Here is a 16,231-nt window from a genome sequence, read left to right as displayed (position 1 = left end):
CACACTAGCATTTTTCTTTTCCGGCATAGAGTTCCGTCACAGGGGCTCTAAACCGGAAAAAAATGATTAGGCATATCCCCATGCTTTCTGAAAGGAGAGTAATCCGTTCAGGATGTCTTCAGTTCAGTCGTTTTGACTGATCAGGCAAAAGATAAAACCGTAGCATGCTACAGTTTTATCTCCGGCCCAAAAAACTGAAGACATGCCTGAATACCAGATTCAGCATTTTTTCCCTTAGGAATGTATTAGTGCAGCATCCGGCGTTCAGAATACCAGAATGCCGGATCCGTCCTTCCGACCTGCACATGCGCAGATCGGTAAAAATGTGAAAAAAGATACAAGATGGATCCGTCTGTCTGTATGACAAGCGGAGAGACTGATCCGTCCTTGCAATGCATTTGTGAGACGGATCCGTCTCACAAATGCTTTCAGTCAGCGGCAGATCGGCGGATCACACTGACGTAAGTGTGAAAGTAGTCCAAATTTGAATAAAATAAACACTTAAAAAATTTAGCTGCTATATTAAATGCTCGCCATAAAAGGGTTGTGTGGGAATAAATATATTGCATGAATATGCCCCGCTATAAAAAGAGTCATACTTACCTACTTGCCGCAGCTCCGGTTTAGCGCACTGGCTCCTGTATGTCTATCTTCTGGTCTGGTCACCTTCTCCGCTGCAGCCAATGAGTGGCTTCAGCAGTGATATATCCAAGAAAGTCATAACCGCTGAAGTCATTCATTGGCTGCAACAGGGCAGGTGACCATGCTTTGATGGAAGTAAATAATTCCTGCACCAGAAGATGGACACATGGCAGGCTGTGGGCTCCTGTGAAAAGTTACTTATTCCCAGACAGTACCTTTTTTTTTATTTTATTTTTATAATTTTTATTAAGAAAACCACAAATTATAACAATACATAATTAAACAATGACATCCTCCATTGTCATCTATCTTTCTTATCTCTCCCTAACCCATCCAGACCAACCCTACCCTCCCTCACTAGCGATGCGTCTCTATAATAAGAATAGTAATAATAATAGTAACATAGTATGTAAGGCCGAAAAAATCCATTTGTCCATCCAGTTCGGCCTGTTATCCTGCAAGTTGATCCAGAGGAAGGCAAAGGATAACAAAAAAAACTGTGAGGTAGAAGCCAATTTTCCGCACTTAAGGGGAAAAAAAATCCTTCCCAACTCCAATCAGGCAATCAGAATACCTCCCTGGATCAACGACCCATCTCTATTAGCTTTAGCTTTAGCTAGACCATTTTTCCTCAGAATATCTCTGTTTAAATAAGACCCTCTGATATCTCTTAACCTTATTCACGAGGTTGCAGTTTGGAGTATTTTTTGACATCCAAACTCGAGCAATCAAGAGTCTAGCTAAAAACATAATTCTAATCAAAAGGATCTTTTTATACTTGTGACAGTTTACCTTGAATACATCCTCCAATATCCAGCATTCAGCTGTAAACCGAAGTGCTATAAAATTTTTGAGTGATGAACTTATGAATTATACCCAAATAGGTTTTCAGCTCTGGACATAACCAAAACATGTGCGAAAAATCCGTAATCTGCGAATCACACTGGATAATTTGCAGACTCTCGTAAACCACATTTATTAAGCCATATCGCCGTGATATACACTCTGTGTAAAATATTAAACTGTACTAATATATGATTCAAATTATATGATACTAATCTTAAATCACCCAGTATATTCCCCCAATCCTCTACTGAGACCATTGGGTAATCAGTTCCCCAAGCCCTCTGGCCCGAAGAAACCACCTCATTAAATAATGCCTTTACTAATAATTTATATAATTGTGAAATCTTCCAGTTAAAACCTAAATTCCTTGTCAACTCATTCAAGGGTGAGGAAGTGTCTATCTCCAACAATAGAGATTCTTTTACATTAACAATTGCTGAACGTATCTGAAAGTACCTAAACCAACTTAAATTATTCCCAATTTGTGCTAACCAAGAAAAGGGAAGTATATCTCCATTTCTCACCACCTGTGCAACGTACACAATATTACTTTTTTGCCAAAACTTATTGCCCGCTAATTTGTCAGCACCCTATAAATAGAAATTCTTCCAAAGAGGAGTGCACAAAAGAGAGCTCTTAATCCCCAACCATCTTCTAATGGTGGTCCAAGATCTAGAAAATAACTTTCCAGTCCCTCTATACTCTTGTTCAACATTAATTAATCGTCCAGATTCCAACAAAGTAAATATATTATAATATGGAGATCGTTTCACCAGCATCTTACACAAAGCACTTTTCTTCCATTGAGAGAATAACCATAGCTGTCCAGCTATAAAATAGCCCTTGAAATATGGGAGATTAAACCCCCCCTGCTCCAACGGCTTATAGAAATAGCTCAGCTTTAACCTCACTCACTTTCTTCCCCAAAGTAATTCGTTAATCATCTTCTCAATGAGTTTAAAAAACATATCATCGATCCAAATTGGGGAGTTTCTGAGAATATAAAGAAGTTGGGGTAGGATCACCATCTTAACCAAAGATATTCTATCAGCTCTAGATAAGGGTAAACGTAACCATATCGTAATTTTTTATCTCAATTTACTTATCAATGGAGTCAGGTTAAGATAAATAAAGTAATCAATCCTGGTCGATATCGTCATGCCCAGATAGTCAAATGAGTCAACAACTTTTAACATCCCCAGAATCCCTTGGCTAGCATATTCAAATCTATCTAATAACATAAGGGTAGTTTTTGACCAATTAATATCTAGTCCAGAGACTTCACAGACAGTACCTTTAATGGTGCCTTCCTGTTCTGTTCTGTGTAGCTGTTCTGAGATGACTGCAGGCATGCCCAGTGGTGAACTCACTCCTGTGGTCTTTAGAGGAGGATCTTACTACTGAGCATGTGCAGCACAGTTTCAGGCATGGTAACTAAGAGCCTTGGAGCAGCATGAAGATACCTGGTATAAAGGACAGAAGAGGTAAGAACTGATTTTCTATTGCCACTAGAACACCCTGCTTATCACTGTTTATAGTATAGGGACAGGGGAGAACACAGGAGAGGTGAGAACTGATTTTCCATCACCACTAGAACACCCGGCTTATCAATGTGTATAGTATAAGGACAGGACAGAACTTAGGAGAGGTGAGAACTGATTTTCCATCACCACTTGAAAACCCTGCTTATCACTGTTTATAGTATAAAGACTGGGGAGGTGAGAACTGATTTTCCATCACCACTTGAACACCGTGCTTATAACAGTTTATAGTATATGGACTGGAGAGAACACAGGAGAGATGAGAACTGATTTTCTATCACCACTAGAACACCCTGCTTATCACCGTTTATAGTATATGGACTGGGGAGAACACTGGAGAGATGAGAACTGATTTTCCATCACCACTAGAACACCCGGCTTATCACCGTTTATAGTATATGGACTGGAGAGAACACAGGAGAGATGAGAACTGATTTTCTATCACCAGTAGAACACCCTTCTTATCACTATTTTTGGTAAATAAGGGCCATAGATTGATAGAATATAAAATATAGATTAACATTTCTAAACTCCAATGAAAGTTAATTAATAAATAATAAAGTTACCACAATATTGAAAACAGATAATATAAGCTGGAGTTGGTACATTTTCCAAACCAGCTCCAATTCCATGACTTTGACTCTGCAGCCCTGGTTAATACTGCAATATTTCTTCTGCGGGCACTAGAACAACTAAATCGGCCCGTATTCTGTAATATGGCTCTTATTTGAAAGTTATGCACATGGTCCACATGAATATGCTAACATGGTTCATGATCATAGCAATTAGTCACATTTCTGCCTCCCTGTTTTCTAATGGCTACAGCAGCACTAGTGTTAATTTCTTTTTATGTGTTTAGTGATCACTATTTTAGGCCTGGTTCACTCCTAACATAGTTCAAATTCTCACCACAACCACTAAATGAAAACAGCATCAAAATCACATTGTAGTTCATGCAGTTTTGTTGCCTTTTTTCCCAAAAGAAACTGTACTAGATAACTCTCCTACAACTGCATCTGTGCAACACCCCACACTGAGGCAGATTTCACACTGCGTATAGAACGTGGAGTGTGCTTTTCATACATATGAATACCTGAAAATGGTACCGCAATGGATAAATTCAAACATGAGGCAAATGGAGTCCAAAGGTTTCCGTAGTGTTATAATAACAATATAGTATGTTATACTACGCTATTCTGTCTGGGGAAAAAAAGATGAAAACAAATGGTTAGCAGGTCGGAGTCCAAAGTGGAAATACCCATTGTGGTACTGAATATCGTTTTTCAGTACACCTAGCAGATGGGCTTAACGCAGTGTGAATGCAGCCTTACACATATTTAGGATATTATTATAGTTACTGTACAGTATACTCACGCCTTGCAGCTTGCAGCTGATTGCTTATCCTCACTGTCATATTTCTGAATTCACAAGTACAAACTGACCTTTTAAATAAAAGTCTCAATGCCCTATGTATCATGGCTGGAATTCCTGCACAGCGATTCCAGTAAGTCTCGCACTCGTTTTCTTGCCAAAAGAAATTTGTTTTCATTAGGGAATGTGTTTCTTGTACTAATATTGGACTGTGAGTAAGTAAAGAGAAAGGTTTATAATCAAGCATTTCACCCCATCATTATGTTTGACGTAATTCTCCAGCTGATGATAAGATGTTTCACGAATAAGTCAATCTTAGCGAGAAAGAAAATGTGTTTTTTCTCTATTTCTCATATGCGCAATATTACTTGTAAAAATTCTATAATAGGACTGTATACCAGTCATAAAAGCCCTTACAAAAAATAGATTAAAATAGCTTTGACTACTTTTTCCCCCCCCTAAAAGGGCAAGTTATCAAAGGTTATATATGAGAGAAAAACGCACTGTATTCCATGGGATATGTCTGGGTTTGTAACAATTGTGTACTGAACACAGCAGGTTACTGCATCACAGTGTCCGTTGAAGTGATTGGGAGCAGCACTGCAATTACCAGCTCCATGAACCACACAGTGGACAGAACGGCGTAGTCCAGCGCCAGATCTACCTCAGAACAGCTGATTGGCTGGGATTCGGGATGTCAGGCCCCCACCAATCGGACACTGATAACCTGTCCAGAGATAACAGTACCAGAAAAACACTTTAGTGTAGTAGCTCTCTGTAACAGAGTTTACATTTTTATCATAAGGGTACAGCCACACACATCGGGTCTGCTGTGGATTTTCTATAGTGAAAAATCCACAGCATATCTGGCCAAAATCCGTAGTGACAAAAAGTTGTAAAATTTGATGTGGAAACACTATTCATTTGCCACAGACGTCACCCTCTGCATTGCAAATGGGGAAATCTTCTCAGATATCCGCAACATACAGTATATTGACATGCTGTAGATTTAAAATCTGCACCACATATCAAGTTGCGTGGGTTCCGATGCAGACACTCTCTGCACTGTGTGGATGAGATTTTTTTAAAATCTCATCCAGTTTTCAGCTACTTGTAAACGCTGGGGATTTTCTGTACATCCACACTGTTTGTTACATGTGGCCATACCCTAAAGGAAGCACTCCCTTCTGTCCATATCGTGACTAACAGGACATACACAACACTGTACATCCCTGAGGAGCGGGAGGAGCACTCCTATCATGAGTACAGCAGACTGTATCCTTTCATTGCTTCTATTAACCAAAATGTTTTGGCTACTAGGATATGGATCCTTCATAGGAAAAAATATTGAAAGGGTGTTTTGTTTTTTTTTGTTTGTTTTTTTTATACGTTTTTAGACTATATGTTTTTACAAATCTGGAGACTGGAATGAATATCACTATTAATGTTTCCTTGATAAGATATTGATGACCTATCTTGTTTCAATACTTTTTATTGGGTTTTTCAGTAGTACATAATACAATCAATTTTGACTGTAAGCACAGTTTTGAGTACACAGTACCTGAGCCATGTCAGATATTTCGCACAAACTGTGTACACACTGTTACAGATAACAGTTTTAAAAAAATATAACTCGCCAGATTTTGTTTTTATACCAGGTTTCAGTCTTGAAAAATACATTCGGACATGTGGAGCAACAGACACAATCATTTTAGTGTACTTGTGAGAGTGTAGGCGAGCCTTCAAATCCATCCGTGCTCTTAAGGCCTCTTTCACACGAACGTGTGCGCTCCGGATCCGCGATACACAGGCGCCGTTCCATGGGCATTCCGCATCGCGGATGCAGACCTATTCACTTGAATGGGTCTGCAAGTGCGGAACGGGAGCACTACGGAGTGCTTCCATGGGGTTTTGTCCCATACCTCCGTTCCGCAAAAAGATAAAACATGTCCTATCTTTTTGCAGAACGGGTGGATCGCGGACCCATTAAAGTGAATGGGTCCGCGATCCGCTGCGGCTGCCCCACGGTTGGTGTTTGTGCATTGCGGCCCGCAATTTGCGGGCGCACACGTTCGTGTGCAAGAGACCTAAGCCACAGACGCCATGTAAGATGTAGAGATTTGAATGACATGATGGAGGGGGTTAATGCTCTTTCATATTGGTATGTAGTTAAGATAGTAGATGGCGCTTCTTCTACTGACGGAGCTATTTGTTCCTTCCAGTGTCTGTTACCAGTTTAGTTAGTACTAGTATTTTACAGCATATTATTCTATCTTTCTGTGGGATCTCATCCAATTCGAGAAATAGTAAGGCTCTGTGTGCAGACTTATGCAGTGGAAATTTCAAAATGGAGGTGAGAATTTGGATCCCAAAATGTCATCCCAATATGTCCTTAAATAGGGACAGGACCATAAAATGTGTGTCAAAGTTCCTATTTGGCCACATTGGCGATGTCGCAGGATATATTTTGTGTAGCCTGTCAGGAGTCATGTACCACCTTACAGAAGGTGTTATGGGAGTCAATTAAGCCGTATGCATATCTCATAATCTTGTTCTTATGTCAGAGGATAGGCAATATTTGTGGTTGCCCTGCACTGATACCTTGATATTTATCATTGAGAAAGTGTCTTATTCTCAGGTACTTAAAGAAGTCTGAATTTGGTATAGAGTAGGTTTTTCTCAATTGTTCAAAGGTAAGTATTGTCCCTTCAGAAAGTAACTGGGAGACTTGTGTAATTCCTTTTTCAACCCAGCTCAAGAGGTCCAAATCCTGAACATGAATACAGTTTCCCATGATAATTGGGATTTTCCTGAGGTTCTCAGGTGGAAATCTCTCCAACGTTGTATAGTAGCATGTGTTAGTGGAGAGGCATTTTTTATCTGGGGTATTTTCTTTTTATACTCAAAAGTAAGAGCCTGGAGAGAGGTGGGTGAAACTAGTCTGTTTTCTATTTGGGTCCAATTTGTAATTGTTCCCTGCTTCCATTTAGATACCATCTCAATTTGTGTCGCTATGTAATATGCTTTAACATTAGGTAATTGTCACGGATGATATAGCAGATAGCTGGAAGTTATGGATAAACATCCGACTGGCTTGATCCCAAACTAAGGAGCATAAAGGTGACCCCTGTAAAACCCTAAGAGCTCACCCTGACTGCTAAGCACATACAAAAGGTCTCAGAGGTAGACGATTGCATGCCCTCGTACCTAGACTGTGTGACACCTGAAAACCCTATAATAGTGAGGGGACACGACCACCGGCTCCCTGCACTTAATACGGAGGGAGTCAGGGTCACCTAGAATCAAGCCAGCAAAGAAACACAATAAGAAAGGACTTATCTGAACAAGCAGTAACAGAAGTCTCCAGCAGTGATCACTTCAATCCAGGAAGTAGTATAAACCGCAAAGTGAGGCAGTATGGGAGGGAATAGAAAGGGAGGCAATTAGTGTGAATAGGTGACAGCTGGGAGAAGGAAAGGAGATGACAAAGTGAAACCAAAACAAAGAACATCATGCAAGAGGTACAGAAGAACGTCTGCCAGACCTTCTCAGAGAGCTGGCGGTGACAGTAATCCTATACCTCCAGACAATTTATGTCTAGTAAGTAGTAAATATGCTATCCTCGGTTTTTGGCCCGCCCAGATAAATTGTAAGATGCAGTGTTGGATGTCCGTTAAAAATCTGGCCGGGACCTGTATGGGTACCGTACGGAATAGGTATGGTAATTTAGGCAATAGTAACATCTTAAAGGCTGCGATTCTCCCTGTCCTTGATATTTCAGATTTAGATAGTCAAGTTGCTTCTTCTCTGATAGTTGATAGCATAGTGAGATAGTTTTGTCTATATACACTGCGTGCAGAATTATTAGGCAAATGAGTATTTTGACCACATCATCCTCTTTATGCATGTTGTCTTACTTCAAGCTGTATAGGCTCGAAAGCCTACTACCAATTAAGCATATTAGGTGATGTGCATCTCTGTAATGAGAAGGGGTGTGGTCTAATGACATCAACACCCTATATTAGGTGTGCATAATTATTAGGCAACTTCCTTTCCTTTGGCAAAATGGGTCAAAAGAAGGACTTGACAGGATCAGAAAAGTCAAAAATAGTGAGATATCTTGCAGAGGGATGCAGCACTCTTAAAATTGCAAAGCTTCTGAAGCGTGATCATCGAACAATCAAGCGTTTCATTCAAAATAGTCAACAGGGTCGCAAGAAGCGTGTGGAAAAACCAAGGCGCAAAATAACTGCCCATGAACTGAGAAAAGTCAAGTGTGCAGCTGCCAAGATGCCACTTGCCACCAGTTTGGCCATATTTCAGAGCTGCAACATCACTGCAGTGCACAAAAGCACAAGGTGTGCAATACTCAGAGACATGGCCAAGGTAAGAAAGGCTGAAAGACGACCACCACTGAACAAGACACACAAGCTGAAACGTCAAGACTGGGCCAAGAAATATCTCAAGACTGATTTTTCTAAGGTTTTATGGACTGATGAAATGAGAGTGAGTCTTGATGGGCCAGATGGATGGGCCCGTGGCTGGATTGGTAAAGGGCAGAGAGCTCCAGTCCGACTCAGACGCCAGCAAGGTGGAGGTGGAGTACTGGTTTGGGCTGGTATCATCAAAGATGAGCTTGTGGGGCCTTTTCGGGTTGAGGATGGAGTCAAGTTAACTCCCAGTCCTACTGCCAGTTTCTGGAAGACACCTTCTTCAAGCAGTGGTACAGGAAGAAGTCTGCATCCTTCAAGAAAAACATGATTTTCATGCAGGACAATGCTCCATCACACGCGTCCAAGTACTCCACAGCGTGGCTGGCAAGAAAGGGTATAAAAGAAGAAAATCTAATGACATGGCCTCCTTGTTCACCTGATCTGAACCCCATTGAGAACCTGTGGTCCATCATCAAATGTGAGATTTACAAGGAGGGAAAACAGTACACCTCTCTGAACAGTGTCTGGGAGGCTGTGGTTGCTGCTGCACGCAATGTTGATGGTGAACAGATCAAAACACTGACAGAATCCATGGATGGCAGGCTTTTGAGTGTCCTTGCAAAGAAAGGTGGCTATATTGGTCACTGATTTGTTTTTGTTTTGTTTTTGAATGTCAGAAATGTATGTTTGTGAATGTTGAGATGTTATATTGGTTTCACTGGTAAAAATAAATAATTGAAATGGGTATATATTTGTTTTTTGTTTAGTTGCCTAATAATTATGCACAGTAATAGTCACCTGCACACACAGATATCCCCCTAAAATAGCTAAAACTAAAAACAAACTAAAAACTACTTCCAAAAATATTCAGCTTTGATATTAATGAGTTTTTTGGGTTCATTGAGAACATGGTGGTTGTTCAATAATAAAATTAATCCTCAAAAATACAACTTGCCTAATAATTCTGCACTCCCTGTAATTGGCCAAGTGTAGGGGAGATATTTGTACCAAGATATCCAATTTTATCTATCTGCCAATCTAATGTAAACTGGGTTTTCAGGTATTCTATGGAGGAGGGAGTAAGGGACACTGGCATGGCCTGTGATTTGTTGTATTGAGCTTGTGCAGTGATATTTGCGCAAATTGTTGGATCCACTCCAGTGCTTTAGCCAGAGAATTCACGGGATCTGACAGTGTCAATATCACAATATATAGTGGTGTGCTGCTACTGTTTTTTGTTTGCAGTGTCAATATCACGTCATCAGCATACAAGGAAATGGTGTGATCTTTTTTCCCTATTTGTATACCTTTTACTTCCACGTCTGCTCTAAGAAGAGCTGCTAATGGTTCCATACACATTATGAATATTAGCGGGGAGAGGGTGAAACCCTGGCGAGTGCCATTAGTGATATTAAAACTGTCTGGCAATGTTCCATTTGTTAGTACCTTAGCTGAGATAGAAGATGCATGTATGTTTTATAATAATCTCCCGGAAGGCCATCTGGTCCTGGGGATTTGTTGGAAGGGAGGGCTCGTATGGCTACTGTGATCTCCGTTAAGGAGATGTCTGTGTTTAATTCCTCTAGTTGCACCTTGGTGAGAGATGGGAGATTGGCTTTTTGCAAAAATGCTTGAATGTCAGATGGAGAGGGTTGTGACGTAAGGGGGTCAGATTGCAAATTATATAATGATGCCTAATATCCTTTGAATATGGCCTGCAATTTGGTTGGGTGTATGATTTTTGCTGAGTTAGTTGGGTCAAGGAGGTAAGGTATGTGAGATTTCAGCATTTGCGTTTTTAGTCGCAATGCCAACAGTTTGCCTGCCTTATTATTCTGTGAGTAGTATCTCGCTTTAGTATAGAACAAATGTTTATTGTACTCTGCTAGTAAGTGATCCCTTAGCTGGATTCGGAGAGTGTTTTATGTGACTGAGTTTGAGAGGTTTTGTTCTGGGATTCAAGCCTTTGTAGATCTTGAAGTAGGGATTGCATTTTTTGGGTCCTTTGTTTCTTGACTACATGGCTGAGTTTTAGAATTGAGCCTCTGATAACCGCTTTATGAGTATTCCAAAGGCAGGACGGGTTATTAACGGAGCCTGTATACGTTTTTATGTCTTGTTGAATAGTTTCTTTATGAACTGGGTGGGAGAAAAGATGTGAATTACATTTCCAGATTGAGGCTGGGGAGTATTTGAATGATTCTTCTAGTGTTATAGTGACCGGAGCATGTTCTGACCATGATATGGTGCCAATTGAGGTCGCACTAGTCATCAAGAGAGCGTCCCTGTCAACCAGTATGAAGTCAATTCTAGAGTAACTGTAATGAGGTACTGAAAAGAAAAAAAAAATATTCTCTTTCCGACTCGTGCAGTGTTCTCCATGCATCGTATAGGCCCTCTGTCCACAAAAGTTTCCCTAGTGGTGGTGTAGATGTACCCTGGGAAGGAGTGGTTGTGTCCAGGATTGGGTTCAGTATGCAATTAAAGTCTCCAAGGACAAAAAGCTTGCCTTGCTTTATTTTGTGTATATGTTTGAGCAGCTTTTTACAGAACCGGACTTGTCGTTTGTTTGGGGCATAAATCGCGGCTAAAGTATACACTGCGTTATTAATGCAGTATACTAATATCACGTATCTACCCTGGACATCAATATGCTGTTTCTAACTGCAAATAGGATCCATCTTCTGGCTTTAGATACAAAGTGGGACTGGAACACTTCTGGAAATCCACAGTGTTTGATGCGGTGTGCATCTTTTGGAATAATATGGGTTTCTAGAGCGCAAAAAATATTGCGCTTCAGATCACATCTGCGCCCTTTTATGAGGACTATTAAGTCCATTGACATTTAGTGACACTATGCGCAATACCATGGTGGTTCAATGAGGGGGTGATTGCTCATAAGGATTTACAGTGTGACCAGTCCCACTTCAGTGGTCTCTCTTGGTTCCTTCTCCTCCACATATCGCATCATGGACATCTGGCTTAATAACAAGACATGAAAGTAAACAGTGTTAACATGGTAAGAAAAACTACTATGTCGCCTGTTTGTCAAGCAGGTTTTAGGTCCGTGTGGCCAAAGTAGCAAGTTGTGAGAACTTATCCTGTAACTCGGATGGTTTGAGTCTCTCTGTTCAGTCTTCATACCATAGGGTTGGGGGGAAAGTTGTACCTGAACTGTGTCAGGGTCGCAACGACCAACACCTAAAAGGAAAGAAGAAGATAGAAAAACTGCGCTGCTCCATTAGATTATCTTGATGTTGTATGCCAGTCCGGAGTCGCGTGCTGGGGAGAGGGTCTCAGTCTTGGGTCCGGTGAAATCTTGATTTGCAGCTTTTAAAGAAAGATGGCTCCTTCTGCTGGGGACTTGATCACATGCAGGTTGTTGTTGTGCTTGATAAGTAGGCGTGTGGGGAAAACCCCATCGGTACAAAATGTGATGCTCTTTTAATGCTGAAGTGATCTGTGTAAATTCTCTTCACAGTTGTACGGTCATTGCGGACAGATCAGAGTAGAGTGTGATTGCCTGATATGGTGCAGACAATTGGGGATTTTTTCTTGCTGCTTGGATCTGCCTTGCCTTGATATGAAAAAAAGTGTATTCGAGCAAGTATATCTCTTGGCACCAATTCATCAAGGTGTTTGGGTTTTGCCACTCTATGGATTCTGTCGATAATGAGGTCTGCTGGTTGAGACTGTGGCAGGAGGCCTTTGATAATTGACTGTAAGTAAGGAAGGTCCGTTGGTAGTACAGATTCAGGCACCCCTCTCAATTTAACATTATTGCAGCGCGACCTATCCTCAAGGTCCGCCATCTTTGTTTCTGGTGCTTTCAATTCATACTCTAGACCATAATGTGCGTCGATTAAATCATTATGTGAGGAGACCATTTCTCCCATCTTTGTTTCCACATGTTCTACTCTATTTTCCACTTCCTTGACTGCTTCATTAATCGGTGTAATGATCTCCTTCATTGTTGCGTGTAAGGAGTGTCTAAGGGCCTGAAGCATGGTTTTAAGGGAGAGCTCTGTGACTGCCTTCTCTGACACCGGCAGTTTATCAAACATATTAGAGGGGTCAGGTTCGAGGCTAGCAATGTCAGAGGATTCGCTACCTGAAGCCCCGGCTGATTCTATGATGTTATGCAGCTCTTTTGGCTGTGAGTTACTTATTTGTTCGCTCCCCACCCGTTGTGAGTTAAGTCCAAGACGGCCGCTGCCTCGTGTTGTGAACTCACCCGGAGAGCTGTACGCCGGGCTCCTCTGGGATTTTCTCCCACTGCTGGTGTCCGGAGGTTCTGATCTGCTGCGGCGCCTAAATGGGATGTGTATTTCACCTCCTTCCACTGTTGGAGCTGGTTCCGACGCCAGAGATGAAGTCTGTGATGCCGCATTCATGCGCTCCGAATCTTGGTGCTGAGAAAAGTAGAAGTCCGATATCTTCTTCAGACCTGTGATGGTTTTCCTCCGTTTAGGCATCTTAGACGGTAAGGAGGTCTCAAATATATGCGGTTTTATCTGCAGTTTGCGGGTATTCAGTCGCTTTAAAAGTGCTGGTCTGGGAGAGCTGCAAGCTCAGATGGCCATCTCCTTCTCACGCAGGCCACGCCCTCCATTAATGACCTATCTTAAGGATATGTCATCAGTATCTGGAGCCTGAAAAATGCCTTTAATATGTATGTTTAGCTGAAAACACAAACATACACTCTTATATACCTACGGGTGCGGTTTTATGCATATCTGCTATAGGGACTATTACTTGCTACCACCTGCTTTGTCACAAAATTCTTAGTTCAAATGTAAGAACCATATTATTGTCTTCACAGGCCCATGCCCTGGAAGCCGACATGGAGAAGGATTTTTTGGAGATTGCATGCATATGCAAGACTGTGATCTGTTGCAGAGTGACTCCCCTTCAGAAAGCTCAAGTGGTTGAATTAGTGAAGAAGTATAAAAAAGCGGTCACTCTGGCCATTGGAGATGGTGCTAATGATATCAGCATGATAAAAAGTAAGCTGAAAGCTGTCTATACTGAATTTGTTATTATTCATGCTTTAGTTTAAAGGCCAAAACTGTACAAACCATGGATGTGCCAACTGCCGGGCCTATAACTTTTTCAAAATGGCGGCAATCCTAATATTTACCCAAGTGACTACCACCACGGCTTCTCTCTTCTACGCCAGCACTGAAGCGCTTGGTGTATGCACAGATACAGGATATAATGCCGACTGTATTTGTGCATATGCTGAATGCTTTCAGCACAAGTGCAGAAGAGGACAGAGCTGGGGATGCAGACATATGAGTAAATCTCATTACCACTGCCTTCTTGGAATCATTGGTTATATTTGTTATGGGCAGCAAGGGGGCTTGAGCATACATGCTGCCAGAAGAAATGATCAGTTATGGTTTCATATGCTATTACACATAAGTTTAGTGTGTCATCAGAAAGTGTCCAACCCTTCTATAGAGCACTCCCATTCAAAACAATTTCTATATGGAAAGACACTGGGAAAATGTTGACATTTGGAACAATATTTTCAGTGGTAAATTCTGCAAAGAACTACTGCAAAAAAAGGGGGTCAGTCAGCACATCCCAATGTGCAGGTGCACGCTCTTATGGCTAGAAACATACAGGAAAATAAAGAGACAATGCAGCAGCACTCTGCAAACACAAATAAAGTACAATAATGCCATAATTTTAGAAAACATTCTGGTGCTAATGCCAGGCTTATTTTGCAAATTTGAGATTCTTGGCAAATACATTTTGTACAAAATTATTAGGTTCCCATCTTATAGAGAGCGCCTTGACGTTTGGCAGACGGGCCCAAACACTAAATCCTACCTGTTATGTGCCTTAATCCCTTCAACCCTTGGCCTGTTTTCACCTTCCTGCCCAGGCCATTTTTTGCAAATCTGACGTGTCACTTTATGTGGTGATAAATTTAAAACGCTTTTACTTACACAGGCCATTCTGAGATAGTTTTTTCGTCGCATATTGTACTTCATGACAGTGGTAAAAATAAGTAAAAAAAAAACAAAACATTTTTATTCATAAAAAAAATTCCAAATTTACCAAAAATTTTGAAAAATTAGCAAATTTGCAAATTTCAATTTCTATACTTTTATAATAGATAGTAATACCTTCAAAAATAGTAATTACTTTACATTCCCCATATGTCTACTTCATGTTTGGATCATTTTGAAAATGACATTTTATTTTTTGGGGACTTTAGAAGTATGGAAGCAAATCTTGAAATTTTTCAGAAAATTTCCAAAACCCACTTTTTAAGGACCAGTTGAGGTCTGAAGTCACTTTGTGAGGCTTACATAATAGAAACCACCCAAAAATGACCCCATTTTAGAAACTACACCCCTCAAGGTATACAAAACAGATTTTACAAACTTTCTTAAGAATTGATGGAAAATGGAGATGAAATTTCAAAATTTCACTTTTTTGGCAGATTTTACATTTTAATCCATTTTTTCCAGTAGCAAAGCAAGGGTTAACAGCCAAATAAATCTCAATATTACCCTGATTCTGCAGTTTACAGAAACACCCCACATGTGATCGTAAACTGCTGTACGGGCACACGGCAGGGCTCAGAAGGAAAGGAACGCCATATGGTTTTTGGAAGGCAAATTTAGCTGAACTGGTTTTTATGGTTCAATCTGTTTATTGGGCAGATTATAACGGCAAAATAACTATACAACATGACCCATAATATTTTCAAAGTACAGGCATAGCAAATAATAACATAACTTGTGGGGTTGTCAAGACAAGACAGACGAGTGGGAGAGACAGGAAGGAAGGAGAACAGAAGATATAAGCCAGAGGGCAAGGGGGAGAGGAGAGCACAGAATGCAAGAGGCGTACCAAAGCCTAATCCGCTAGGCGGGGAGAAGCATCATCTGTCAACCAGGTTAGGAACTGAGGAGAGCTTCTGAATTGCAGCCATGGCTCCCAAATCTGAGCATGGATGGACAGCTGGTTATGGGACTCTGCGCCTAATTCTTCCATGCGTACCAAGGTGTCTAGTGCCGTCAACCAAGTGATTCTCCTCAAACTATCAGCGGACTTCCAGTTACGAGGAATTATTTGTCTCATGGATTGGATAAAGGTCCGAAGGGCACCTCTTTTGACCTGCCGGATACGGCCTGGATATATAGATAAGAGCCCAAGTAGAGGAGAGGGTGAGACAGTCGACCGGTAAAGAACATTATAGAGAGCGAATATAGCTAGCCATAAAGGATGGACTCCCGAGCAATCCCACCAGATATGCAGCATTGTCCCAGACCCATCGCCAACACATGTCAGGGACAGAAGGATAAAATTGATGTAACTTTACCAGAGTTCTGTACCATCGTGTAAGAATTTTATAGTTAAATTCCTGTAGACGACAGG

At 41.0% G+C, this 16,231-nt stretch overlaps 1 protein-coding gene across 2 annotated transcripts in view; it reads left to right on the top strand.

The window, feature by feature from the left end:
- The window catches only part of ATP8B4 (ATPase phospholipid transporting 8B4 (putative)), a 515,241-nt gene that overhangs the window by 450,455 nt on the left and 48,555 nt on the right, over window positions 1-16,231 (top strand). For both annotated transcript variants that reach the window (XM_040414025.1, XM_040414026.1), the window contains one exon: window positions 13,656-13,839. In XM_040414025.1, coding sequence (XP_040269959.1) covers window positions 13,656-13,839 — 184 coding nt within the window. The remainder of the gene's footprint in view (window positions 1-13,655; window positions 13,840-16,231) is intronic.

This window comes from Bufo bufo, chromosome 1 (genome assembly GCF_905171765.1).
Source record: "Bufo bufo chromosome 1, aBufBuf1.1, whole genome shotgun sequence".
Lineage (NCBI taxonomy): Eukaryota > Metazoa > Chordata > Amphibia > Anura > Bufonidae > Bufo > Bufo bufo.
The sequence above is the reverse complement of the archived record's forward strand: the minus strand, read 5'-3'. Positions and strand labels throughout refer to the sequence as shown.